A 17,910-nucleotide genomic window follows, 5' to 3' on the forward strand; every position below is an offset into this window, starting at 1 on the left:
TCATTATGTTCTCGTTTCCAGCCCACACTGTCACTCTGTGCCTCGGGGTAGAATATCGCCTTTGCACCAAAAGCCTTGTGTTTGACAGAGACAATCCTCTCCACAGACACGCTTCACGGAAAACAGAGGTTTTGAATGGTTCGTCCTCGGCTACGTGTGCTTTGCGCAGCCTCGGGGTGCAGAGACACACTAGGTACTCGAGATCAGCGGAATTCAGAGATGGTGAACGACAACGACAAACGTGTAGTGGTGTAATAAGAAAGAAAGCAAATGTTTAATGTTGCATTTATGTTATATATGTCAGGGTGGAGCTCACTGTTCATACCAACACAGTGTGGCACTTTCTATTCAGCCAACAATGAGATTACTTTTTAAATCAAAAATATATAGTACTTCAAGATTACTGGATACATGAGTAATCACTGGTCCAGTGTTATGGTGAAGAACGGGGGTTTCAAACATATGGCCTGGGGCCTGGAAGCGGCCCACTAGAGGGTCCAATTTGGCCCACTGGATGACTTTGCAAAGTGTGATGAAGTCATTATTAACTCAGTGTGTTTTTTTCTTTCATGAGAGATTTCTGTTGTTCCTGTGTGATGCCAGCATTATTATACAAGGGTGAAAATGTACAGAAAATTATAAATGTTAGATCCCGGTAGGTTGTTTGGATCATAAAGACATAAAACACTCACAAAAAACTTTTACTTTTTTACAAAAACTCCACATGTGGAGGTTTTGTGAGTTTATAGCCTCACTGTGATCTTTAAATTGTAATGCACATGCAATGACGGTGTAATGACCATGTCAGACTTACTTTTCTTAAGAAATTTCAGACTTTTCACCTTTTTTGTAAAGCAATGGCTTTTTAAATGCGACTTTTAAAAAGAAATGTTTTCAAAGTGTTTTATAGAGAAATTAACTGGGGTGTTTGTTTTTTCATATGTTATTATGCAAAGGTTTTGGTAGTCCCAGCCTACTTAAGATCAAAATGGGCTGACATAAAATGAATTTGTCAGCCCTGGTTTAGAGAGTGAATCACATGATGGTCTTAGATTTTTTTCATGTAATATCACCTGTTTCATGTTAATATATACTCACTTATTAACATGAGCTAATCCAGGGGGTAAATGTTTTATATATGTTTTAATTGGTGTGTGGAAGTGTATAAGCACTTCTATAAATGAGATGAGAAATAGGTTATCCCATATTTGGGAAATTCTTTTATTGCAACAGTTGAAATTCACAGGGCAAGAGGCGGGGTACAGCCAGAACAGGTAGCCAGTCTGTTACATGGCCAGTTGATCAATAATAATAATAATAATAATAATAATAATAATAATAATAATAATAATAATAATAATAATGTGTGGTCTTTCTGGCAGCCGAATCATTCGGTTAAGGATGTTGCTCTGTTGCCTGTCTAGTGAGTGGTGCAGAGGGTGGTTGGGGTTTTTCTGTGATTTTTAGCTTCAAAAATATTCCGGGTTGCAGACAATAACAGAGGCGGCTTTCCTAAACAATTATACAGTCTATCCGTGTCACCAGCTCTGATGCTTCTCATCCAGCAGCAGCACACTGTGCTCACCACAACTGAGTGAGAAAAAACTCCAAGATTTTGCTGAACACATTGAAGAATCTCAGCTTCCTTAGCAAAACAGTGCCTGAACAGTCTGCGTTGACTTTCCAGTTGAGCTTTTTGTCAATGCAGGTGCCCAGGTACTTGTACTCCTCCACATTAACATCCTGTCCCAGGATAGACACGGGTCGTGTAACTGTCTGTTTCCTTCTTAAATTGATCACCATCTCTCTTCTGAGCTATTAACATTCAGAAACAGAGGATTCCTGTTAGACCACTCTACAAAACCATCCACTAGCGCTCTGCACTCCTCGTCCTGCCCATCACTAATACATCCAACCACTGCAGAACTGTCAGAGTATTTCTGTAGGTGGCATGACCTGGAGTTGTGCTGAGAGTCTGAGGTGTACAAGGTGAACAGGAATGAAGACAGCACAGTCCCCTGTGGAGCTCCTGTACCGCATATCACCTGATCTCGAATAGCACTGCACATTTTCACATACTGCAGCTGGTCTTTTTGGTTGTCAGTAATTCATGAGTTGTTGAATGTGTGCATTTACTGACATTTCCTGTAGTCTCTTTCTCAGCAGCAGCGGCTGAATCATGTTAAATGTACTATGGAAATCAAAGAGGGTGATCTTCACCATGTCGCTCTTTGTAGTATGTAGATGACTGCAGATTTAATCTGCATTCAAACTGCAGAGGGTCAAGAGATGTCTTCAACCATGTCTGGGTGATTTGGTTGTAAAATCTGATTCTGGTCTTTTATCTAAGGATAAATGTAGTGGAGTACAGAGTACTCAGTTCTCCTTCTAAATATACAGTAGTGTAGAAATATAAGGCTGCAAAATGAAATGTTCAAGGAAAGGAAGTAGTAGACTCAAAGAGGCTATTATTAGCGATGCACAGATTGTGAAATGTTTAAATTACTAGAAGGCCAAGAACCAATGCCAGTAACAAGATTTTATTTACTTATTTGTTTATTTATTTATTATTTCTTCCACTGTACTTCTTTTTCGATAGTACTTAATTTGTTAAACACTCCGAAATCTGTCATAGCCAATCACAGTTGAGTGTTTGGCGCACATTCAAATTGAACGATGACAAAAAAAAAAGTCATAAACTGACAACATACATTTTATAAAAAGCCCTTTTCTCCTTGTACGTATACAGCCAGCAGAGGACGACAGAAAGACAGCGGCTCCTCCTGTGACTGACCAATGAGCTCCCAGAACACTGAACGAGTGGGCGGGACCGAACGGGGCCAAACGCAAACATGGCGGCTCCCTTAGATGATGATATTGAGTCTAACAATCAGGACTTCTATTCACTGCTCAACGTTAGGAAAGAGGTAAGGTTAGCTTCGTGTTTATCAGTGATGTCGGACGTCAGCGGACTTTTTGCTGTGACCTCTGTGTTGGGTTTTAACGAGAAAGCCTTCTGCAGCCCGTGTGCTCTCATCCTCCGCCCGAATAACGCTTCTCTCAGTCGGCACCGTCGTCGTTAGAGGTTGAGACCGGTCGATGCCGCGGATGCATGTCAGGCAGGCTGTCTATCTACTTTACATGGAAGTAGGCGCTGGCAGAAATGCTACGATCGTCTTGAAGAACATCATCTGATATCTGAGTTTTCCTAAAAACTGGGGCGAATATGAGCTGTGTGGATTGTACTTGCTCATCTAAGTAACATTAGATAGCATTAGGTACACAGGGGCAGACTCCTTAGCTTAACGCGTAGTGCATTATTACGCTTTTTGTTAATGGCTTTCTAATGTAAACGCCTGCTGACTGTTTTTCACTCTTGAATTTGGACGCACTAATGCAGCAGTGGTGTTTCAGCTCTCAATTAACTGATTAGTCAGTTAATTGATTGAACAGACATTAATTCAGGAGGTTGTGGCAATTATTTTCAGGCAAAAAATACCCAACAGTTGCTGTTTTAATCAGTTAAATTAGTCAGTCATTCTCAGGGGTGACGCTTGTCCTGTCTCCTGCCACAGGCCACAGCTGAGGAGCTAAAGGCATCATATCGGAGGCTATGTATGCTCTACCATCCAGACAAACACAGAGACCCAGAGCTGAAAAGACAAGCTGAGCAACTTTTCAACCAGGTTCACCAAGCTTATGAAGGTGAGGAATCTCATAGTTGTGAGGCATTTAGTAGGTATAGTTGAACTTGTGAAATGAATTGTCTGTCTTCGGGATCCGTGGATGTTGACAGTCGAAAATGACATGTAAAACATGTGCATAAACCCCCTTTCCCTCTGCTCAGTGCTGAGTGATGCTCATTCCAGAGCTATCTATGACATCTTTGGGAAGAAAGGGCTGGAGGTGGAAGGCTGGGAGGTATGTTTCCAAACATAATCTACTTTTCTTGCATTTGAGTGGTTTTTTGCTGCTACGTGGTGTGTTTGCGTCACCTGCACTTTGTGATTCTGTGTAGGTGGTGGAGAGGAAGAGGACACCGGCAGAAATTCGAGAGGAATATGAAAGGCTACAGAGAGAGAGAGAGGAGAGGAGACTGCAGCAAAGAACAAACCCTAAGGTTTGCAGCATCATAACAGCACGAAACGGCCCTGTTTCCACTGTGGAGTATTTCCACGTTCATTGCATTATGTCTCGCGCTCTTTTCCTTTTTTCTTAATTAATCCTGTCAATCTGTTTGTCACGGCATCATTATTCAGGGCACCATCAGCGTTGGTGTGGATGCAACGGACCTGTTTGACCGCTATGATGAAGACTTTGAAGAAATGCCAGGAGGAGGCTTTCCTCATATTGAAATCAACAAGATGCATATTTCTCAGTCTATAGAGGTACAACAAACATTCACTTAGCCATTACCGTCCACCCACGTGCTAGGCTGAGCCAAGATCACATCGGTATTCTGTGCTGTCTGTCTTTCTGCAGGCTCCTTTGACGAACTCTGACACAGCAGTGCTGTCTGGTTCGCTCTCCACACATAATGGGAACGGAGGAGGAAACATTAACATGACCGTGCGCAGGGTTATGTCAGCCAAGGGCTGGGGGGAGGTACGCACAAGCAGACACATTTACAGAGAGAAGCACATTAACGTTTTGTTTTAATGAGGAACTTGTCCATCCATCTCATTATACCTCTGAGGAAGTCCTTGTGTCTATCCAGGTTTTTGGGCACATTGTCTCAGGAATGCTTTAAAGGAATTTAAAAAAAATGTAGCACAGATGTCCACCTGGATTCGAGGAGAATCTGGGTAGAATTTGGTGGCCAATGATCAAGGTCATTGTGACCTTAAATACATGCACCTTTAAGCTGAAGTGATTGTACAGATCTTCCTTGGAAACCTTGATGTATCTTGCACTTTAACTAGTTGGGAATCATACACATGCAAGCTGGTAATTCTTGCAGACATGATGTATGTGGTGCGTAAGGTGGTATGTTCAGTTTTCGTAGCCTTCTACAATCTCTTCCTTCCGTGCACTTGCATCTGCATTTGTTGCAGGTGGAGTTTGGTGCGGGAGACATACTGGGACCTCTTATTGGGTTAAAGGTGTTTCGCAATGTCACACCACGGTGGTAAGACCCAACGTTTTGTCAATAATGCGTCAAACTGCAAAACTGCATTCTCCTTTCATATCTCCTTTCTGTATGATTTTTTTTTTCTGTTCAGTTTCATGACAGCCCAGTGCGGCTTACAGTTCTCACCTCGAGGTTTGCGACCGAGTTGTTCTCTGATGACAGCGCGGCACCTGGATCAGAACACCATGGGTTATCTTCAGTGGCGCTGGGGGCCCAACAGCGCCATGACTACCAGCCTCGTCCGAGACACCAAGAGCAGCCACTTTACTCTAGCTCTGCAGGTACATTCAAAGATAAGCATGCACACAAAGGCTGCAGCACTACTACGTCATTACTTTTATTAATTTGATCATTTTTTTCCTTATTATTTCTATTCTTTATTGCTGTTCTCCTGGCTTTCCAACCTGCATTGTCCAGCTGGGCGTGGCACACTCCTACCTGATGATGAGCTACCAGTACAAGTTCCAGGATGAAGACCAGACCAAAGTTAAAGGATCTGTAAAGTATGTGTGTAAAAAATGTCCTAAACATGCATACATGCAAAAAATAGTTTGCTGATATTGTGTTTGGGGTCATTGCTCAGTTGCATGTTTGTGCTAATATGCTGTGTTTGGTTTTATCCAAACATACAATGAAAGTTATAGAAATATAATTTTACTTTTTCTTCTTGTTAGCATATTCAGTATCATAACAATAGCTTATTCACAGAGCTAATACAGATTAAGACAAAAACTACACAGAATGCTTAAAAGCCATGATCTGTATCTCTCATTAATGGAGACATTATTTTAAAATGTCTCCATTAATGTTTCCTCACAACAGTGATCACCACTTATAGTAGCTCTAAAAGTCCAATTGTGGCCATGCTATTCTCTTTACTAGCTGCCTAGTTTAATTTATCTCATGGTCCCTGTTCACTTTTGTGTCCCCGTGTTTCTAGGACAGGCTGGTTTGGCACTGTGGTAGAATATGGAGCAGAGAGAAAGATCAGCCGACACAGTATACTGTCAGCCACTGTCAGTATTGGGGTCCCGCAGGGAGTTACACTCAAGATCAAGTACGGACCATCTACAGTGTGGTCTCACTCTACTGTGTGTCTTTGCCTCACTGCATGATTATCTTATAAGAGTGTGCTTACATTTGGGCTTATGTAGGCTGGCACGTGCAAATCAAACATACCTGTTCCCAGTCCATCTGACTGATCAACTGCTGCCCAGCGCCGTCTTCTATGCCACTGTGGGACCTCTGCTGGTCTACATGGCCGTCCACAGGCTGATCGTTATCCCGTACACACAAGCACAGAAAGAACAGTGAGTAAATGTCCTCTGCCTCAAACAGCATCTCACATTGTCCCAGCAGTAGAAACTCTTGGTTCCAGGCTTGTTCTCAAAAACTCGTAAATAAGAAAAGATAATTTTCTATTAATCATCACCTGGTTCTCCTCTACTTTTCTGTATTTGATCTATGTTTTTTTTACACTTAATGAATAGCATGATGGCCAAACTTTGCACATCAGATAAAGGTGATCAACTCTGCTGTAGGGGGGGAAAAAAGAGCAGCATTTCTATTGCAGGTGTTGTTAATACTAGAGGGATTTCTTTCATGCTTACACTGTCATCACAGACGCCTCCAATGTGAATCCCAGCGGGTGATTGTTGTCTGTCTCTGTGCCTCTCAGAGAGCTGGAGCTGCAGAGGAAGAGCTCTGCCACAGACATCGCCAAGAAGAAGCAGGAGGCAGAGTCTGCTGTGAGTACTCGCATGCTGAAACACAGTTCTTTGTGTGTGGGGGATAATTGATCATTGTTTCTGAGTTCAGCTCTCCTCATTATGAACTCATGACTGAATCTCGCCAGAAAAGCTCCCTACAATCCTATCCTGATTTTGCTCTCTTTCTAACCCCCCTCTCCCCTCCTGCCTTGACTATTTTTTTTCTCCCTCGGCTCCTCTGCAGGTTCTGCTGATGCAGGAGTCTGTGAGGAGAATCATAGAAGCAGAAGAATCCAAGATGGGTGAGAGTATACACACACACATGCACACACAATAAAATCATTGCACAGTGTGGAAAAACTGATATTTCTTTAAGTTTGTATCCACTCAAAAGTTGGTAAGAATCCATATAATTGAAACACATGTCAAAGTAGCTGTCACACTACATAATGCACTGTAACTTTAGATCCTGTCTGTCTGACTCCCGTAACGTCATTGCTGTGAAGCCAATCATGATGGACGTATATTACCTTTTAGGCTTGATCATCCTGAATGCTTGGTATGGGAAGTTTGTGTCAGACACCAGCCAGAAGCAGGAGAAAGCCAAGGTCATCGATGTGACCGTGCCTCTACAGTGCCTCGTCAAAGACTCCAAACTTATCCTCACTGAGGCCTCTAAGGTGCGTCAAACCAAACGAAACTTTCTTTCTGCATCTGATGTACATCTGCGCGCATTTCTTTTAAACTGTTTCTCTGTGTGCAGTCAGGGTTGCCCGGTTTCTACGACCCTTGTGTAGGCGAAGAGAAGAGCCTAAAATTACTCTACCAGTTCAGGGGTGTCTTGCACCAAGTCATCTCTGCAGACACAGAGTCGCTACGGATACCCAAGCAATGTTAGTATGCGAGACTATTAAGAGTAACATTATTTACCATGTTATTCAACAGCACAGCATCTGCTTGCATCCGTGTTCAGATTATTAGTGTGTTTTTGTCTCATCAGCTCACAGAATTGAGTCAGAGTCCTAGAGGGCAGCGCTGTCGGAGTACGGCGAGGCAAACGGACTGTGTGTGAACAGAAGAACCCAAGAATGGAGGCAGTCACATCGAAAATAAGCTGGCCTCTCTCCTCTGGCCTTCTTCTGTTGTGACGTTAGCAAATCCGATAGTTGCTCCACTCCTCGTGATTTCCTGTGGGCCAGCAGAATTCAGTCAGCACTGACAAGGTGTTGCCCTTTGTGTCCCCACACCTGAGAGAGCTGCTCAAATACCTGCCTTCTGCAGGGGAGAAGACCCTACAACCCTACAGACCTACAACATAGATTTATATATGCACTACACAAGAGGGCCTGACACTCCCTCAGTGATGAGCTAAAAGTGGGGGCTCTACTTTTCCCCATATCATTGTAGTCTTTGTCCTATATGTGTATCACATTGATAGTTTTGATCTAATATTGGTATGGCATAGTCATTGCAATAATTCATGTAAATGTTTCTGGTCGCAGATCACGTCTCACTAACCCCGAGGCTAGCCACGACTGAGGAATGACTAAACTCGTGTTTTGTTTTGTTTTTTTTTAATTTCTCATCATCCGCTCAAAGAAATCATCCTAATTTATTTATGATTTTAGTGCAGCTATCTGCTGCTCACTGCGGTGCCGGTCGGCAGGTGCTAACTGGTGCTCTGAACTTGTATCTGTGAAGGCTGAGATGTGGAAGAAAGGGGAGGGCTCGCTCGGGGAGGGAACGCGGCAGTTGCCCTTTAATGGTAGAGTTCCAACTAAAGAGAGGGAGAGAAGCTCAAATTCCACATATTGATTTTTAATATCTATTCTAGACTGCAATTTAAAGGCAGAAATTCAACTTGGATTTGATTTGCGTCAGTGTTTATTGATTGACTGTGCAGCTGCAGCCAAAACAGAATTTTCTATAAGGACTTTAAATACAGTGAAGGTTATAGTTTGTACTTCTCTGATGTATATCTGGAACAAATCCAGTGGTAGCAGTAAAATACTGGCATGGATTTGAAACATTTGAACTTGGATTATTTTGTAATTGGTTGGATGCAAATTGGAGAAGATCAGCACTTTTGCCACATGTAGCTCATTTGCTGCTGATGTAATTTATTGAGCTTAACACGTTGGCTATGAAATCAAGCCCAGCTGCAGTCACAGATCAGATGATTCCCCCTTTACACTCCACAATTACCATATCTGTAATAGGGCTGTGCATATGCAAGCCACTTTACAACCCACCTCTACCTTTCATGGTTTGTATTGATCTGAATTGATCATTCTTATTCACTATATTGCCAAAAGTATTCGCTTGTGTGGCTTCACAAACTTTTGAACAACCCGTTTTTAATCCACAGAGTTTAATATGATGTAGGTCCACCCTTTGCAGCTATAACCGCTTCAACTCTTCTGGGAAGGCTTTCCACAAGGTTTAAGAGTGTGTTTATGGGAATTTGTACATTTGTGAGGTCAGACATGATGTTGGATGAAAAGGCCTGGCTCACAGTCTCCGCTCAAATTCATCCCAAAGGTGTTCCGTCAGGTTGAGGTCAGGACTCTGTGCAGGCCAGTCAAGTTCTTCCACACCAAACTTGCTCAACCGTGTCTTTATGGACCTTGCCCTCCCCTCCCCACACTGTTCCCACAGAGCCCTCCACCAAACTTTACACTTGGCTTGATGAAGTCAGACAAGTACCGTTTTCCTGGCAACAGCCAAACTCAGACTCGTCCGGTGGATTGCCACATAGAGAAGCCTGATTCATCATTCCAGAGAACACGCCTCCACTGCTTTAGAGTCCAGTGGCAACATACTATACACCACTGCATCTGAAGGTTTGTATTGTACTTGGTGATGTAAGGTTTGGATGCAGTTGCTCTACCATGGAAACGCATTCTGTGAAACTCTCTACACACTGTTCTCGAGCTAATCTCAAGGTCGTGAAATTTGCAGATCTGTAGCGATTAACTCTGCAGAAAGTTGGCCGTCTCTGTGCACTACACACCTCAGCATCTACTGACCCTGCTCTGTGATTTTTATGTAGCCTACCACTTTGTGGCCGAGTTACTGTCATTGCCAAAAGCTTCCACTTTATTATAATAACAACTATGACAGTACCACGCTTGAATTCACTGAGCTTCTGAGAGCGACCTGTACTTTCACAAATGTTTGTAGAAGAAGTCTGTATGCCTAGGTGCTTGATTTTATACGCCTGTGGTCGTGGAAGTGATTGGAACACCTAAATTCAATGAGTGGGTCAGTGAACACTTTTGGCAATATAGTTGTCAATAATATCTACTCTATTTTGTGTCGGGGTCCTTCTGCTGCTCTCTGAGGAGGAGAGACCGTAGAACAGAGACACATGTTTCCATTGACTCTAGTGGTTTTGGGCAATTGAACCGTAGCCTCACCAAAACCACAAAGCTATATTATCTGAATTAGGTGTTACAGTGTTTTAGTTAGTTTGTCATATATTTTAATTTAATACTATTCTCCCTGAAGCTTTCATTGAAAACAAATCAGACTCACACTCATTTTAAACGACACACCACTCTATAGTTGCAGAGGGCTTGTATTACTATCCTTTAGATGATAAAAATAATATTTTTCTCCCTTATTCACAAAGCGTCGCCACTGCAGGTAGCACCACAAAGTTAATTTGACAGATTTTCACACCACCTCAATTCCTCGGGGAATTCCGACACATTCCCCAAGGGATTTGTCTTCTCTTAGGACTGAACCCGGGATCTTTTGCTTGCAAGGCGAATGTGTTCTGAAGCCACTTTATGTGGTCATACATGCACTAATTCTCCTTGGCTGTTATTTGCTCCTCTTAATGGTGAGGGAAAGGCAAAATATACTATGATACACTTAACTGTTGAGAAACTGGTAGGTGATGTAGCATAAAAGTCCCAAAGATTTTAAGATTAGTTGTACCCTGCTCCTGTTTATATTGATCAGACTCCCTGTCCTAAACTGTTATTTCTATCAGTAATCACAATAATCAGGTTCTATAACTACAGCGGGTTGTGCAGAAAATGCACAGCATTTGGAACAAATGTCAGAGGATGATTGTCACCAAACCTCTAACTGTGGTACACTTTTACTAAACTGGAGTTTGCATTAAGAAATACTGATTAATGCAGGTGACTTCATATGGTGTCCTTTTGATTTTCATTAGTCCATTTCTATGAATAGCATACACATCCAGGAGCTGTGGGTAGGCCTGAAATAATAATAATAATAATGATAACAATAATAGGTCAAGCACTGACAGGGTTAGGAGACATCAAGTTTTGGTGTAGAGAAAGGGAGAGCTGTTATACTGCTCTTTGGTTGGGATTAATCTTCCAGCATCCATTTTGCACTAATTGTTTGTAGTATTTGTCTTATGTTGTTTTAAGTGTGATGTAAAGGTTTCTTGGTCAAGTCATCTGTCACCTCTGCTCTGGTGCCACCCTGAGGCCTGCAGAAAGAGTGCTCCCTGCTGTTACATTCCAACCCATCATCCAAACTGACTGGCCGTAGTATTTAAATGTTATGAATGGTTTCAGGAGCCCGTTTTTGTGTCCTGTAAAGACAATAAACATGATTGAAAGATGTTTGGCATTTGATTACACCCTCCAGAGTCACAGAATACACTGAAGTTTTACACCTCACCCTGCCAAAAAGAAGAAAAAAAAATCAAGTTAAAATGGTAACTCTTTATTTACAGTAGTTTACAATAGTTTCACAGAAACAGTGTGCACCACAGAACAAACAACGCTTTCTCAGTAAGAGGATAGAACAACCCAGGTTCAGATTAAACAAGATGTATCACAATGAGCTTTCCGCCGCCGCCCCCCCCCCCCCCCCCCCAAACATTAATTTACACTAATGTCTTTAAGACGCGCACTCAAAATTATGAGCTTGTGTCTGAAGGCGTCTTCAGATTCTCTTCAAGACAAGCATGTCCTGAGAAACAGCAAAAATGATTTTAGTTCTTCAAATGTCTTAAAAACATAACTTAGGCGACTGCTGGGTACAAACCAGTTAACCCACATTTGTAAATACCAGGAGAGTGCACAGATAAGTTTAATCATTCAAACTCTTGGAAATTCTTGTTCTTTACCCCCCCCCCAAACAAACATTCTTCGTCTGTTTTAGTCGTTCCCTGGTCAACTCTTTGATTCTGCATTGTAAAACCCCATCACGGACAAGTATCCAAGAATCTGAGTCTAAAATCTCACTCTACAGTATGGCTTTTATGCATTTATTTATATATATTTTTATATATATATATATATATGTTCAGAAACACACAAGTCCCAACAGCAGATGGCACATGAATAACAAAGCTTAAAGTTTTTTTAATCCAAATGGGAGCAAGTTTTCCATCAATGGTACTCCACATAGAACCGAATACTGCAATATGTTAACGGGAGGCGATTACTCACTGAGATCTGACCTTCCAGGGACAAACCACCACTACCATGGTACTAGGAGTGCACTGATTTGAAAATTCCGAAACAATACAGAATAAAAATTTGACTTCCATTTTTTTTAATGTTTATTATTATTATTATTATTATTATTATTATTATTATTGAGCATTACTCACTTTGGGCCAGGGTGACAAATGAATCCTTATAACAGGGGAAGAAGAAAAAAAAAAATCTGTATGCTACATGTCAGACGGCAAGTGTAGACAACAGCCCCGATTCTCACAACGTTGTGCAGAGTTAAAAGTGTAAAAACAACTCAACAGGGTCAACATGGGCCAATACCGGTGCTTTGCTGACACATCAGTGCATCCCTACTTGGTGCTTTGCAAAAAACTTGAACCCCCCCCCCCCCCCCCCCCCCCAAAGAAAAAACAAAACAAAACAAAACATGGAGATTGGTTCAGACAACTCATAGCAGCAGATGCATCGCCAACACCCTTATTTAAACGCTTGCGTGCATAATTTCAACCAGAAATCTTCATTGAAAACTGAAGATTTCTGGTCTGACACCATTCCAGTTTTTTCACCTGTCAGTACTGCAAACAGGACTGTGGTTCCCTTCTATAAATATATTTGTCTCTGAAAACTTAGTCAAGCGCATCAAGTGGTTAACTAAAATCATACTGACCAGAGATAACAGGATACACTGAAAACCTGACTGTTGTCATTTGCTGAACTTTTCTTTTTTTCTAAACTGTTATATAACAATTTCTTTATTAGGAACAAATGTGGTCAGCGAAGAACACTGTTTAAACACGTTGAGAAACAAAGTGTGAAAGCTTCTGTGTATGGCTGAGTAACGTGTTGATTCAGAGGAATATCAGTGTCTGGAAGACAAAATCTTGGTTCGGCTGTATGAGCTAATGGCCTCAATGATATTCTTGAAAATGTCCTAAACAAGAAAAGCAGAACAACAAACTGATGAAGCAGATGCAGACTCTAGCCTCTTATCCTACATCTTTGTTCTATTCGATTATACCTCAGCTTAATACTATAGCACCATCTGAAGCAATTGACTCAAGCCTCAACTTGTTTTCCTGTTTTAAATGGTTAATTATGTAACATCAATAGAGGCATCATAGAGAAATTAAATCCAGTTTAACCAGATCAGAAAGACACACTCGTCTCTGAAAGAAAGGTTAGGTGGATTTTTTTTTTTAAAAAAAGTGCAAACCATTTTTCCCACAAATCCCAGCATGCACCATAGTGGGTGGCAGTTGTGAGAATATTCTCTCAATATGGCAGTTCAAAATGCTTCCAGTGTTCACGAGACACCAAGCCCCAAAAGTAGCGGTTTGTTGCTATGCTAATGTCATCTACAGACAGACATCCATTCAGTGATTGCCTTACGCGCAGAGTCTGTAGAAAGCAGAAACAAACCTTAGTAAATCTAAAATAGCACTCAAATTGTTCTCAAATGGGATAAGGGCTCGGGATAGGTCCACTAAAATATTTGTAGAAAATATGGGTTCATGGTTGAACCTTGAAGGAGAGAGACTGAAGGGTGCAAGACCTGAATCTGAGGAGGAGGGGCCAGTCCAGTAGAGGGTTAAAGTAGGAGCGGTACGGGTCAGAGTTCAGAATGTGGCCTGGGGTCAGTCCAGCATGTGTTTTCGTGGGCCTACACGCGAGCGGTGGGAACGTCGAGTGTCTGGGGGTCCGTGTGTCTCTCGGCAGCTTTGGCACACGTATGTCTCTGGCACGTGACTCTTGCGGATCTTAGCGCACGACAAGTGGATCCAGGTGTTGCACTTGTTACATTCGATCATGGCGCGTCCTGCGAAAGGCTTCATGCAGAAACATGTCACCAGGTCCCACGAGTCATCATCTGAAAAGAAAGGAGACAGAATACACTGAGCTTCCACTTTATTCATTCATCAGTTTTTTAAAACATTTAAGCATTTCTGACCCAAAAATCTCTTACCAGAGTCTACCATTATATCCTCATCCTCCCCTGAGCCATCTTCGTCTCGGAACACCACCTGCTTCCCCTGGCGGAACACCGTTCTGTTTCCTGAAAAGCCCTCCACCTTCTGTATCTTTACCACCCCTTCCTCAAGGTCTCGTCCGTCCCAGTATCGACGCTCTTCCTTGGGTTCCTCTTTGCAAGGGGATGGGCTAGGCACGCACTGAGGGTGGAGGGGAATGCTGATGTCATCTTCTGGCTCTTCTTTGATTGTTCGGCCGCCAAAGGAAAGCGGGCACTGCAGCTCTGGGACTGCTAAGTGAGCCCCACGTTCTTCAACAGACTGATGCTCCCTCTCCTTCCTCCTCTTCTTCTTCTTCAGCTTGTCAGCTTTCCTGCGATCATCTGGATGCAGGGTAGTGATTGTGTGCTGCAGAGGAGAAAATTTGATATACATTTGAAAATTATAACAAAACTTTTACCTGGTCAGATTATACAAGGTTGATGATGTGACATAAATCCATCTTACATCTTTCTTGGCGTGGCTGGACAGAATGGATCCTGGCTGTGGACGCTTCCTGCTCCTATCCTGGGGGCCCTTCAGGGGGCGTTGGGGGCAGGAAGATGCTGGTCCTGGGGTCCAGCCATCACTGTCGGCTGTGCTGCCTGTACTGTTCGGGGGGCTTGAGCTACTGCGCAGTGGAGAGTCCTAAAATAATAGATGGAAGTGCAGGGGTTAGTTCACTAACATAAGGAGATGAAGTAGGCTACTAAAAGGTAAAAAATAAATACATTTGCAATCACATGACCATAAAAATAAATCCCTGAAAGGAAAGCAAACGAGTCATCTGTTGATGGTGAAGAAAAGGAAACAAAGTCATCCAACGTTAGTTATGATAAAAGAAACTGCACATAAACCAGAGAGATGTCACATTTTATTTTGGTTTTACAGAAAATAGCACTAATAACAATGCTCTACTTTAGTTGCAGCAGTGGAGAATAACAGAACATTTGATGCTATCAAGGGTGTGTGTCACTTTACAGGATCAACAACAACAAAAAAACCCATTGTGTAACAAAAGATACACTGTTATCAAAGGATGCAGCTCTACATCCTTTGATAACAGGACATGGCTTCCATGTTCTAGACAGTGGAAGAGCATGTGTTAAAAAACAAAAAAACAAACAAATTGTAATTAGACTAAAATGAATGTTTTCAACAAGTTAAATGCATATAAATGTGAATCAATGACCAGCATGAACAAGGCTACTTTCCATACAACCGATTCAGTTAACCTAGTACATAGTAACATCACAGATGGCTGTATGTGTGGGAGAATTTAAAGAAAAAAAAGGTATATATAAAAAAAAACCCAACAAGGGCAAAAGAGACCCATGTGTTAAGCCAAGAGTCCATGTAAGTGCAAAAAGAAAAAAAAGAAGAAGATAAAGTTCTTAGTTGAGTATGTGTAAAACAAAAATAAACACAGGCAGAGAAACTATAAAGCCAAAAGAATCTGTTAAAGTAATCCCCCTGTCTGGCCATCTCCTTTTTGGTCCCCAAGATTAGCAGAAGACGATAAAGTCTCATGTCCAATTTAGCGAGTGAATAAAATTCAAGAAGACAATAATGATAATAATAATAATAATAATAATAATAATAATAATGAGTGGCAGCAGTTGCATTAAGTCATTTTTAACTGAGGTTTAGATTACTTGAAGTTAATCCACAGTGGATATGCAAGATCATCTGTAACTGATCCAAATAGTTTTGTCAAAGAGTATCTCCGGTTTTAGAATAAAGCTCATGATTAAAACAGCCCCGCCCCCACTCAGATAGCCTCAGTGACGGGCTTTGGGTCTTGGTTATTTATCATTTTTACAAACATTTTGATTCTGTGTAGATTTCACTTCTGCTGGTCAAGACTAAATATTTGAAATATTTTCCTACTTTGTATGGTTGTTTGTTTACATGCGGAAACATAATGCAACTATGTATAACACAGGCGATGTTCCTGATTAAAACATTTAAGAGACACCGTTATAGCCCAAATAAACAGATGCTGATGTGAAGAAGAGTGCACAGCCACCGACCGCCTGGTTTTCTTACCTCTTGGGGGTATGGGATGTAACCGGCATATGCCAGAACAAAAGTGCAAAACTTGTTAAAATCCTCCACTGTCCTCCTCCTCCTGTACGGCGGACTGAAACCCTGAAACACAATCATGTTGCCGAAGCATTAGCTGAAATAAACCTGCACTGCCAGATATGGCGTTGATATGAACGACGAGTGATCGCCACACATCCTCTATTGTACATGGTGCCACACTCGTAGCAGAACGGAACAGGGAAGAAACGGCGACTAACACAGGCAAAAGTTTGATTCACTACGCCCACGCACACACATATTTATCTATAGACATGAACGTGAACCTTCCTGCCAACCCCCACCGACAAACCCAACTAAAAACGACAGCTAATGTTAGCTTGGTCGGCTAGCGGTAGACCGCAAATAACTCACTAGCTACTGCTAACCAGCTAGTGTCACTATAGTTCAATTAACGGACAAAACAACGAAGCCGCGCGGTAATACATATTACAGACTATCAAGGAATAACAAAGTACAACAAAAGCATCATTGTCCGCCAGCTGTTACATTGCGAAAAATCCAGATGGCGTGAATATGATGGTTAGTCAGCTAGCTTTAATGTTAGCATGCTCCGTAATGATGATGGAATGTTTTATTCTCCATGAAGCATACAGTAAGGCTAACTCGCAGGTTTCGTGAAGTACCATTTAAAGTGGCAATAATGACTCATTTTCATGCGACATGTAAAGTTTTATTTATAGAAAGCTGACAGCTTGTTCTAATACCGCGGGAATGTTTGGTGTGTATAACTTGTCAAATTTTTCCACTGGCTAATATTATATGTCAACATTAGCAGCAACAAGCTAACGCTAACTAATCAGCAGCTGCTAGTCAGTGACAACCTCAAATAAGTTGACATTTGCTAACGTCGCTAGCCGTGACTGCAAACTACTCACTGTCAAACAATTATATAAAACACTCACCTCCGACTGAAATGCATGGGATGTCGATGGGTTTATGTCACCCATCTTTACCGAGTAGCCGACAACCTGACGGCTTTGGCGATAACCTGGCAGACTGTCGAAGCTGGCAATCCGATGGGACCGTAAACACTGAAGTTATTTAGCTTTTGCTTGCTAGACAGCTAACGGTAACGTTACCTATGCTAAAACTCGAAGCAACAGTGTTAACTCAGTTTGCCACAAGCAACAACGATAACACTACTTGGACTCGCCTACAAACGCTAGTCCTATCCGCTCAAAGTTATAAAATGTAATCGCCGACTATCAGCAAACGTTACTATTGTATTTCCATCGAGCTGTCCGGCAATTTCTCCGTTTGATCCAGTTAACAGAGTGCTGAGGGGGGTGGGGGAACGGTACACTTCGGCTGTCACCAGCTGCCTGCCCCTTGCTGCTTCTTTTTCTTCTTCTACTCATTCAAAGTTATTTATTTAAGGGAACGACGTTGTGGATTAGCACCATCTTTGGCCAGTAGTGTGAAGGGATAAAAACAGGCCTGCTTTAAAGGTCTCCTACATTTTAACAAATTCTCTGCTTTGGAAAATATGCATTGAAACTCGA

The 17,910-nt window shown here is 41.9% G+C and overlaps 2 protein-coding genes across 2 annotated transcripts; one reads left to right on the forward strand and one right to left on the reverse strand.

The window, feature by feature from the left end:
• Positions 1–1,354: 1,354 nt before the first annotated feature.
• LOC146518828 (dnaJ homolog subfamily C member 11-like) lies at positions 1,355–12,681 on the forward strand. The gene is made up of 16 exons (XM_085160359.1): positions 1,355–2,927; positions 3,576–3,705; positions 3,848–3,921; positions 4,019–4,120; positions 4,260–4,388; positions 4,483–4,605; positions 5,055–5,128; positions 5,223–5,412; positions 5,549–5,634; positions 6,072–6,188; positions 6,286–6,441; positions 6,810–6,879; positions 7,085–7,142; positions 7,378–7,520; positions 7,604–7,733; positions 7,841–12,681. Exons 1-16 carry the CDS (start codon positions 2,853–2,855, stop codon positions 7,864–7,866), a joined length of 1,683 nt encoding a protein of 560 aa, XP_085016485.1. The 5' UTR covers positions 1,355–2,852; the 3' UTR covers positions 7,867–12,681.
• Positions 12,397–17,769, reverse strand: phf13 (PHD finger protein 13). Its single transcript, XM_085160365.1, has 5 exons — positions 17,311–17,769; positions 16,349–16,450; positions 14,768–14,947; positions 14,257–14,668; positions 12,397–14,160 (listed from the first exon to the last, which is right to left on the reverse strand). The coding sequence occupies exons 1-5, from the start codon at positions 17,353–17,355 to the stop codon at positions 13,928–13,930; spliced, it is 972 nt and encodes a 323-aa protein (XP_085016491.1). The 5' UTR covers positions 17,356–17,769; the 3' UTR covers positions 12,397–13,927.
• Positions 17,770–17,910: the final 141 nt, after the last annotated feature.

The sequence above is a fragment of the Neolamprologus multifasciatus genome, chromosome 5 (genome assembly GCF_963576455.1).
Source record: "Neolamprologus multifasciatus chromosome 5, fNeoMul1.2, whole genome shotgun sequence".
NCBI lineage: Eukaryota > Metazoa > Chordata > Actinopteri > Cichliformes > Cichlidae > Neolamprologus > Neolamprologus multifasciatus.